Source organism: Phaseolus vulgaris, chromosome 3, assembly GCF_000499845.2.
Source record: "Phaseolus vulgaris cultivar G19833 chromosome 3, P. vulgaris v2.0, whole genome shotgun sequence".
In the NCBI taxonomy this organism is placed as follows: Eukaryota; Viridiplantae; Streptophyta; class Magnoliopsida; order Fabales; family Fabaceae; genus Phaseolus; species Phaseolus vulgaris.
This window is the reverse complement of record NC_023757.2, coordinates 2,526,060-2,536,582: the sequence shown is the minus strand read 5'-3', so window position 1 is coordinate 2,536,582 and position 10,523 is coordinate 2,526,060. Positions and strand designations below refer to the sequence as shown.

At 33.7% G+C, this 10,523-nt stretch overlaps 2 protein-coding genes across 2 annotated transcripts; both read left to right on the top strand.

The window, feature by feature from the left end:
• The first annotated feature begins 392 nt into the window (after nucleotides 1–392).
• LOC137806232 (uncharacterized) lies at nucleotides 393–4,741 on the top strand. The gene is made up of 7 exons (XM_068606232.1): nucleotides 393–599; nucleotides 1,094–1,156; nucleotides 1,245–1,324; nucleotides 3,020–3,128; nucleotides 3,388–3,547; nucleotides 3,929–4,092; nucleotides 4,241–4,741. The coding sequence occupies exons 1-7, from the start codon at nucleotides 597–599 to the stop codon at nucleotides 4,598–4,600; spliced, it is 939 nt and encodes a 312-aa protein (XP_068462333.1). The 5' UTR covers nucleotides 393–596; the 3' UTR covers nucleotides 4,601–4,741.
• A 1,337-nt stretch (nucleotides 4,742–6,078) lies between these two features.
• LOC137806244 (uncharacterized protein At1g26090, chloroplastic) lies at nucleotides 6,079–10,417 on the top strand. The gene is made up of 7 exons (XM_068606249.1): nucleotides 6,079–6,324; nucleotides 8,042–8,185; nucleotides 8,282–8,356; nucleotides 8,473–8,663; nucleotides 8,743–8,914; nucleotides 8,995–9,414; nucleotides 10,042–10,417. The coding sequence occupies exons 1-7, from the start codon at nucleotides 6,139–6,141 to the stop codon at nucleotides 10,171–10,173; spliced, it is 1,320 nt and encodes a 439-aa protein (XP_068462350.1). The 5' UTR covers nucleotides 6,079–6,138; the 3' UTR covers nucleotides 10,174–10,417.
• The last annotated feature ends 106 nt before the right edge of the window (nucleotides 10,418–10,523 follow it).

The window sequence follows — 10,523 nt, the reverse complement described above, 5'->3', positions numbered from 1 at the left end:
TAAGGAAAAATACATTATACATAACAGGGAGAAGTAATGTAATTAAATAATGATTTAATATATTTTCTAAACAGATAATTGATAAAATAATATTCCTTTCATGACGCTGTGAGTGAAATTGAGGAAACACATTATTTTACATGATTGAAAATAATAATAATAGTATGATTTATTATTATATTTAATTTAATTATGATTTTTTTATAAATTATCAAAATTACTTATAATTAAAAATTAAAAATAAAAGTTATATAAATAAATTTAGGACTAAAATAATATATAAATTAAAAATTAAGAAATTAAAATTGTTGAAAAAAATGATACTTCGTTCTAAAAAATAAGCAATACTAAAATTTCTTTACAAATTACATTAATAGAATGACGCTATTTTTAGAATAGTTTTTCTACTTGGAAAAGAATTGTTACTTAATCGGGTCAGGCACATTACCCGACCCGAAAGATTCGGTCAATATTATTTATAAACAATTACATCTTAGAGCGATAAGGTTTTTTTGATCAAAATTATTTTCTTGTCAGTGAAGAATCTTAGATTCAGCGGGAAAAAGCTTCATAATCTCTGAAGAAGATAAACAACAATGGTGCGAGTTTTGTTATTTTTAATTTGTTTTTTAGGTTTTATAGTTATATGATCGTCTTTAGGGGTTTGTTCTATTCCGTGCTTCTTAATTTCTGGATTCAATTATGTATCTTCTGTTTGGATTAGGCTGTTTTATTTTGTATTCTTGTTTGTTGCGTTGATAATCTTTATTAGCAGTAATTCAATCTGTATATTGACAATCCTCCGGTCAAATTTTGTAAAAGGAAGAAAGGATAGGCATATTGATAACTGTAAGCTAATGGAACATGTTTGTGGCTAATTTTGTATGTGTATTAATGTTTGATAGAACTGCTTTTCTTGAGGAAGCCATGGATTATGCTCTCGTAAGACATTGATTGGTTGTGGCTTAGTGGTTGTCTGTTTTAATTATGTTTCTTGGCTTAAGAGGGATTCTTGGTGCTTCTTATGAATTGGCCTATTTGGTGTCTGTTAATTTCCTGGTATACTGAGTTTGCTCTGATTGGATTGTTACAGTCTTCGTTTGCGGCTGCTAGAGCAGACAACTTTTACTATCCTCCAGAATGGGAACCGAGTCAGGTATGTTTAAATAAAAGGTGTCATTAAGCTCTCCTGTAACTCAACATTGTCTAGTATCAAGAGACTAATGCACTTTCTTCCTTTCCAGGGTTCACTGAACAAGTTTCATGGTCAGCATGCCTTGCGGGAGAGGGCGAGAAAACTAGATCAGGGTATCCTGATTATAAGGTAATCAGAAGTAACTACAGAAACCATTAGGAACATTAACTGTTTGCCTTTGTTGAATAAGGGATCTCAATAATATGTCCCACTACATTATCTTACTTGAAGTTCTATAGTCTGGAAAATGGAATGATAAATGAATGTGAATGACAAGGCTATGTAGTATTTGATGTATATTTTTTATCAATCACATGAACAAACTGCGTGCAATCAGGGGTAAAAATAACAAAATTGAAAGTATTTTTGATAGATGCTATGAATTATGAGCATATTCTAATGAAGCCTTGTGATTGAACTGAATCTGTATAAAATAATAAATGCTTGAACTTGTTCATTCAGATTTATAATTTCTTGTTTATGTAAGTGCTTTTTTTCAGAATAGCTTGTCTGTACAAAAATCAAAAGGTTATAAAATTGTGAGATCCCTTCTAGATCAGAAAGGGAACCAGGGAAGGCTGGTGTTATTGTAACATGGCTTCTGATATGAACTTGGGTATGATGGGATGCCAAAATCCCATATTGAGTAGTATGGGATGCTTGGTGGAGTATTTAAGTGGTTTGTTTTCTCCCCTTATGAGCTAGCTTTTAAGGGTGGATTCTCCAAGTGTTTAGGTACTTATCAATTTGTATGTCCTACTAAGTGATTTTATGCCTAACTCAACATCACCAAAATTGCTTGTAAGATGAGTATTGCATCCCATTTATATATTAGAATTTAACTTTATTTCTAGTTGACGTGGGATCTCCAATACATCCCCTCATCCCGAGGAATGAACATCTCGAGCGTGAACATCTAATAGGAGCCCAATAGCAGTGATACAACAACCCCAATGAACTTGATTAGGACAGGCTTTGGTATCATATTAGTAAGTGAGTTTAAGCCTAACTCTTCTTCATAAAAACCTCTTACAGAGGTTTGACCTCGCTTATATCGCTTATATACTGTAATTTGGCCTTCTTTCTAATTAGTATCGGATCTCAACATACCCCTTCATGTCCAGAACTGGACATCTCGAGTGTGAGACCAAATATTTGTTGGTGGTCTGATATGGGCCCGATAGCAGGTGACCCAATAGGTCCAGCAAAACTTGTTAAGATAGGCTTGGATACCATATTAAGAAGTCGATTTTAAGCCTAACTCAACCCTACAATATTGGCTTGTAAGGTGAGATTTGTCCCCACTTGTATATTGTAACTGATTTATAAGATGATGATTGTACTCTACTTATATATTTTAATTTGACCTTATTCCTAGTTGATGTGGAATTTCTAATACATACTCTCACATTGAGAAATGAACATATCGAACGTGGGATTAGATATTTGTGGGTGATCTAAAAGGAATCCAATAAAGTGGCACAACAATCCCAATGAACTTAACTAGAATAATCTTTGAATAGCTCAAATACCATATTCACAAGTGGGTTTAAGTCTAATTTATCCTCACAAAACCGGCTTGTAAGGTGAATTTTGCTCCTTACTTATACTGTAATTTGACTTTATCTCTAGTTGATGTGAATTTCTAATAGTATGATAAATCCAAGATACCTAAACTGGTCGGGTGTATATGGAAGCTAGAAAACATTGTTGTGGCATGTCTCATTCATCTAACTGTTTTTAAATTGGTTTTCTTAAGATATTATATTGATATTGTTTTTCTTTAAGATTTAGTTTGACATTATCTAGCTAAACTACTTGCAGATTTGAGATGCCTTATAATATATGGTGTGGAGGATGCAATTCAATGATTGCAAAGGGAGTTCGGTTCAATGCAGAGAAGAAACAAGTTGGGAATTATTACTCAACAAAGGTATATTAAGGTTGACTGCAAATACATCTGAATTTAAATTATTTTTTCAGTAGATGTGATTAATTGTATCATTTTGGTATTTAAAGGGTGGACCTGATATAACTTACAAATAGTTATATTTTGTTTAGTTTGCCAATATTATGTGGGTGTTGATTGCCTTATACCATTTTGTTTGCTTATACATTATTTTGTCCCTCATCTAATAATGCTCCACCTAAGTTTTTTGTTGACTATCTAATAAATGTTTTTGGTCCTTCAGATATGGAGCTTCGCTATGAAGTCTGCTTGCTGCAAACATGAGATCGTCATTCAGACTGATCCTAAGAATTGTGAATATGTCATTATTAGTGGGGCCCAGAAAAAAACTGAAGATTTTGATATTGAAGATGCCGAAACTTTTGAATTGCCTGCCGATGAAGGTGTATATTACAGTATTAGTGAAAACTTCTTAGCCGTATATGTTTTCTTCAAACTGAAGATTTTGATATTGAGGATGCCAAAACTTTTGAATTACATGCCGATGAAGGTGTGTATTACAGGATTAGTGAAAACTGCAGTATGTGTTTTCTTCTTCTAGCCTGAATGTGTTAGTGCATGCAATCACCAGCTTTGATTTAGAAGCAGGGGGAGCATTCTATCAGACCCTAGTGGCCAAAGGCTGTCTTAATGGATTGAATGTTTTCTCTTTTAAATCTAGTGCTATACCCTTATTTTCCTTTTGCCTTTGACCATGTGTAGCGAACTGAAGTGTTGTGGTTAAAGTTAGCTAACTGTCTTCATATTTTTTACTTTTCTTTTAGAGAGGGGTAAGCTTGCAGATCCATTTTACCGCCTTGAACACCAGGAAGAAGACTTGAAGAAAAAGAAGGAATCTGAACCTGTGCTTGTACGTCTCCAGAGGCAGTCTGATACCAGGCACACAGATGACTATGCTCTCAATAAGACTCTACGGGCCCGGCTTAGAGTATAGTCCTTGGCTCATGATATTTGATGTAGTTTATGTTTCTATTTCTTTTCCCATTTAACCCTCGAGTATATTGTTTCTTTTGTAAATAATATTGCCACTGCTCTAAAGAAAAGAAATGTTTGTTAAGACTTGTCCATTTTTTCAGAGTCAGAAGAAAAGAGTTGCTGAAGAAGAGAATGCTTCCAAGAAAAGAGGCCTTGGCATAAGACTACTACCAGCTACTGAAGAAGATTTTGCCAAAGCAAAAAGAGTGAAGTTTCCAACTAAGTTTGACAAGAATAGGAAGGACAAGAGGGCACTGATCAATGCCGAATCCATCTTCTCTGGAGTGTCTAGCTATTCTGTGTCTGATAAGAGAAAACAAGAGCTAGAATCAAAAAGAAGAAAAATTTGTGCAACTTCAGCCTCCAGCCTTCTAGCTGGTGGCTTTAAGCCATCATCATGGTCACAGGCTGCTATGCTATCAGGCAAGATAAAGGGAGCTTCGATGACTGCAAGACGCTAGAAAGCTAAAACACGTCTGTAATATTGGACTTGGCAAAGGGCATTCAAACTTTGTACATAACAGTTGCTTGTGTTAATTTTGAACTATGTTTTCTGTTGTAAAACATATATGAAAATGTTAAGAGAAACATATTTTTCATCATTCCCTCCCCATCAACAGACTAAGAAAGAATAGTTTGATATTTTATATAATTTTGTTTGATTTAAAAAGAAAAATAAATATTATTGTTTATTTTTTACATTTAATTAAAGAAAATCGCCTCAAGACAAATGTCGTAGAGCTTTAATATATTTCTTATGCCTAATCTTGACACACGCAAATGCTTCATCTAATGTCAACAAACACCATAACACCTTGTAATCTTATCTTTGTTTGATAAGCTTGTGCATGCGTTGTGGCAATATGGATATGAGTAGACGATTCTTCCACCTCCCATGCCATATGGGGTGGAGTTTTGGTGGTATAAATGAAGGTAATTACACTTTGCCGACTGCTTTGTAATAGGTGTGATACTGGGCTTCTTATGCATCTATATGTGTAGTCAAATACATGTAGGGTTCAAAATTGTGTCACACTCATATATAGTTCGTGATGTAGAGAAAGATTGATTGACTGTACCACCACATTGTCGTGCTCGTAGTTCACAGGATGGAGGCACAAACTCCCATCACACTAGGATCATGCATGTCCGATAAGTTTATTCACTATGTACATTATTTATTATTGACCACGATTTTAACATAATCATTAACAAATATCATTTTAATAAATGCATGATATATTTAGGCGGATCGCCAACATCTTACAAAGGATGATGACACTCCTACATGTGAGAGAATACATATTGCACTCCGATTAGCTCATGACTTGATAAGGAAACTGTTTATGATAGATGTTCTCGTTTTGCAAGCAGCAGGCCTAAAAACATAATAGTTAGATAATCATATATTATGATGTACTCTTTATATTTCACTTTTGAATTTATTAATTAATTGTATGTCTTTCTATTTTATTTAAGCTTCTTTTTGTTTTCGAACTGTATTTATTTTAAATGCGTATAAATGTGTAAAAATAAGGATTGACAATATGTATAAATGTGCAAAATCTTTGATAATAATAACTTATTCTAAATAATATACAACAATTTGCAATTTATTTTAATTTGTATAATCCAAAATTTTGTATTTCAAAATGTACTTCGGAATATCCAATTTGGATACAAATTTTGTATTATGAAATCACAATCTAAAATAAAAAAATGTTAACTTTCTAATTCTGTAAACAGAAAGACATCTTAGAATTAAAAAAAAAACCCAATAAAAAGGGATAATTTTGGTAGTTCATGGAAGTGCAGGAGGAAAACATGGGGTGGGGTGCAGGAAGAATTTGTCTTGGCAATTTGTTCATGCAGACCAGCAGGCCCAATGCCAGGGGCCCAAATTGAAACGGAAAGCATTATGACCGGTAAACCAACTCTTGTGTGTGAAGAATAGATTGATGTTGGTTAGAGTGAGAAAGAAGTGAGAAAATCCTAATCTATGGGCACGGCTTCATCCTTCTCATTCCCACTTCTCATCGGAACCTCAATTTCTCGTTCCTCAAAATCCCCTCTCGTCGTGGCGGCTTCTTCCGAGGGAGGTGCCTCTTCTTCACCAACCAAATTGCTCACTTTTCTCGGCAAAGGTGGCTCAGGCAAAACCACCGCAGCTATTCTCACCGCCCAGGTACATTCTTCATCTTTAAATTTCGTCTCACATTTCCAACTTTTTTTTTCTAAATATTTTTGTTTTCTAACGTCTCAATTTACTTAGAAAAAAGAAAAAAAAAATAGAATAATAGTTTTTTTTTTTCACTCTATCACCATATTAAAATGTTTAAAATTCGATTTTAATAAAATAAATAAGTTAGTATAATTCTTTTATGAAATTCGTTATAACGTTTCCTACTCGTGTAACGTGTTACTGTCAAAGAATTACATTTACTGATTTTTTTTTAAGTAGGGTTAAAATGCTATTAGACCAAACAATATATATTTTTGTTCATGTGCATGAGTTGATTGTTTGTTAGCAAGCTAGAGAGAAAGAATTAATTTTCTGTACTTTATCTAAATGGTTCGCATCTTCAGATTGAGAATTGCAATTCGTTTGATTGCAATGCTGGAATGTGTTTTTGCACAATCGTTTATGCGAGTTTGTGAGCCTGAAAATTGAGAAGAAAAAGGAACAAGAAACGAATTAAGGTGTGCTTGGAAAATGGAAGCGTGTCCAGTGAGCTTATTTTAAGACTTACTTTTCACACTATTTTTTATTACTTTTTGTTCTGAACATTAGTCGAGTTCTTGGATGAATCCAACAAGACAAGTTTAACGTCTTTGATAATTTAAAAGGATTTAAAATTGTGCCAAAATTGAAAATGAAATGAAAATTGTTTGGTTGAGGATTATAACAAGGAATAAGGAGGAGAGATCAAAGAAGAATGAATATAAATGAGAAAAAGAGTGAAAAAGTACTGGTGGGTCCCACAATTTTGAAAACTATTTCCACTATACGAAATACCTTAAATAATTTTCATTCTCTCTCCGTGTAATTTCTTGCCAACCAGATACTGGCCAAAAGATAAAGTACTACAACAAATTTTAGTAAAAAGATAAAGTATCAAAATTATATTTTAGCACACCATAGATTCCAATTAATATTAAAAGTGTGTTAAAACGTGTTTCCATTCCTTCTAAATGATTTCTAGTAGAAGTTATTCCTGTGCTGTTTATGCCTTTTAATAAAGTTGGATTTTAATTTTTAGCTTCTAATACTGTAAAATGTCAGTCTACACAGTAAGACTTTTTGCAATGGAAGAGCTTTCTAAATGGCTCTTATGGTTTCAATAGTAACACTTCTATGATACATTCCAATCTAGGAATATGCTCATTAATGAAGTTTATTGTGGACTATATCAGGGAACCTAATTTCTGTGTTACTGTTCCACCTTCTCTTCACATTTTCCTATTTCTTGGAGAAGCCACATAACCTAAGGTCTGTTTAGTTTGAGAAAATATTTTGTCTTCATTTCTTGTTTCCACAAACAATTGTGAAAATGTCATTTTGTTTCCTCTTTGTTTCCTATTTTCAGAGATTTGTAACGAAAACAGTTTAAAATCAGATATTATGTTTTCGATATTTCATTTATAACTTTTTAATATTGGAAGAAAAAGGAAAATTAGGTGACATTATTGTAATTATTTGTTCAAGCTGGGAACAACAGATAAAAATGTATCTCAAACTAAGCATACTCCTACTTATTTTTTCTATTTTTGTTGACGAGAACTCCAGATTCTTTCTTTTTTTCCAAAATATATACTGATAGAAGTCATAGTTATCCAAGTTCATCCGTGGAAAACTAATTAATCTACACTTTTTATTTTTATATCATGTGCCTTTATTTCAGCATTATGCTTTGGCTGGGTTGAATACATGTTTGGTAATACATAGCCAAGACACCACTGCTGACTATCTCCTCAACTGTAAGATTGGAACTTCCCATATCGCATGCAGCAAGAACCTTTCTGCTGTTAGGTTGGAAACAACCAAAGTGTGTATTTTTTTTGTCTTTCCTTCCTATCAATAAATCACATTATATACTTTTGCTTTGTGTCTAAAGAATCTGTGTATTGCTCTGTAACTTCAGATGCTTCTTGAACCTTTAAAACTTCTGAAGCAAGCAGATGCCCAACTTAATATGACTCAGGGCACACTTGGAGGGGTGGGTACGTAATTTGTTTTCAATATCATATTTTATTATATTTACAGTGGACACATATTCCCTTATTCCAGCTTTTGTAGCGGGGTTCTATCTACTTTTCTCTGTCATATAATCAGATTGTTGGAGAAGAGCTTGGCATCCTGCCTGGGATGGACTCTATCCTTTTGGTACTTGCACTTGAGAGACTTGTGGGGTTTTTGGGAATTGCTGCATCAAAGAGTCAACAGGATAAATTTGACTTGATAATATATGATGGTATCAGCAGTGAGGAAACCCTGCGAATCATAGGTGGAAGCAGTAAAGCAAGGTTATTGGAATTGACACACTCTTGAACTCACATGAACACCCTTGTCATTTTATCTTTGGTTTGATATTGTAATTTTCAGATTGTACTTGAAATATCTTCGCACCTTGGCCGAGAAAACTGAAGTTGGGAGATTGGCTGCTCCTTCACTACTGAGACTTGTGGATGAGGCCATGTTAATAAGTAGCAGCAGATCTTATTTTAATGGGAAAATGAGTTCGGAAATATGGGACACTTTGGATAAAATTCTCGAGGTAAGAGTAAACCACATTTTAACATAAACATACCTTTCACACAAAACTGTAATTTTCTTTGTTGATTGTGTGTTGCCCAGAGAGGATCTTCTGCATTCTTAAACCCACAGAAATTTGGTTGCTTCCTAGTGATGGATCCGAACAGTCCAACATCAATCAATTCTGCATTAAGATATTGGGGATGTACAATTCAGGCTGGTGCTCAGGTTTCTGGTGCTTTTGGAATCACCTCTCAGCAAGACAATTTAGAATCATTGGAAAGAGTAAAGAAAGAATTTTCTCCTTTGTCATCTGCTATCATTTCAAGATTGTTGATGAATAATCCTATAGATTGGAGCAGAGTTCTACTGGATACTGACAATGAAGATGCTAGGCATCTTCTTAATTCACTACCAAGTCAAGTTGGTGTTATGCCATCTCCAGTTAGATTTGATATAAAGAGAAGAGCGGTTACTCTCTTCATGCCAGGTTTTGACAAATCAGAGATCAAGCTATACCAAGTATGTAATGTCCTTCTGTTTTTGTGATTTTTTTAAACCATGACACTTCTTTTGAAAGAATTTAAGAGATCAAAATTAAGTCTTCATTTGCTTTAGCTTTTAGTGTACAATTGATTTTGAATTGTTGAACATTATTGACATCTTTGTTCAAATTAGTTTTAGCTACAGATTTTACATTGTAATGTATGTCAGATTGGGAAATTGATTATTACTGTAAATAGGCTTTTAATCTAATAAAGTAATATCTTGATTATGCATCCAGATTTGTTTTAAAGCTTGAACATTGTAGATGATGAGAAGAGTGTCTTACTGTCTTGTTATTCACAAAGGTTTTGGTCAACTTCCTGGTAGATAAATTATGAATTGTGTATCATAGAGGATGGAATTACGTCTTGAATTGTGCACATTTCATTAAATACCTAATGACTTTTTTTTTTAACTTCCATGTTTTGATTGAACTGGATAGCTTGAATCCTACGGTTGTATTGAATGTTTATGTTTGATAAATGTCATACGGTGTTATATTGTGCTTCTCTTAAATTCTGCTCTTTTACTATGGTGCAAGTTTAATTGAGAAGCTGATTGCTTTTTCTGTCTGTCTCTTTCTCTTAAAACTACCAAATGCAGTATAGGGGAGGATCTGAGCTGTTGGTAGAAGCAGGAGACCAAAGACGTGTCATCCCTTTGCCTCCAGAAATTCAAGGAAAGGTTGGCGGAGCCAAATTTGTGGACAGAAGTGTTGTTATTACATTGTTGTGACCTTGTTATTATTTTTTTATTTTTCTTCCTATATGCATGGTGATAATTATCAGTGTTTGGAAGAGGTTTTTTTTATGTAAAAAAGATATGGAATGGGGAGGCACCCCAATTACAGCAGAGACAATTTAAGGCATTTTTTTGCATGGCTTGCTTTCATCAGTGATCATGCAATGGAACAAGAATAGCACATAATTGCTTGTTATACATCAAATCATATATATTTGGAGAACGCTTGTTCTGTTTTTCCCGCTTTGCAATTTACTTCTTGTAATTATAGGCCTGAACTGTCCGCTCAGAATAATCTCGAGGAAATCATTGAGTTGCTCTTAGACCTAAGCATTTGATGACAG

Coding starts and splice junctions, on each gene's coding strand:
- LOC137806244 (XM_068606249.1), top strand. CDS start 6,139: ATGGGCACGGCTTCATCCTTCTCATTCCCACTTCTCATCGGAACCTCA. Junction 6,325..8,041: donor CAGCTATTCTCACCGCCCAG/GTACATTCTTCA, acceptor CCTTTATTTCAG/CATTATGCTTTGGCTGGGTT. Junction 8,357..8,472: donor CTCAGGGCACACTTGGAGGG/GTGGGTACGTAA, acceptor TCATATAATCAG/ATTGTTGGAGAAGAGCTTGG.
- LOC137806232 (XM_068606232.1), top strand. Junction 3,129..3,387: donor GGAATTATTACTCAACAAAG/GTATATTAAGGT, acceptor TTGGTCCTTCAG/ATATGGAGCTTCGCTATGAA. Junction 3,548..3,928: donor TGAATTGCCTGCCGATGAAG/GTGTATATTACA, acceptor CTTTTCTTTTAG/AGAGGGGTAAGCTTGCAGAT.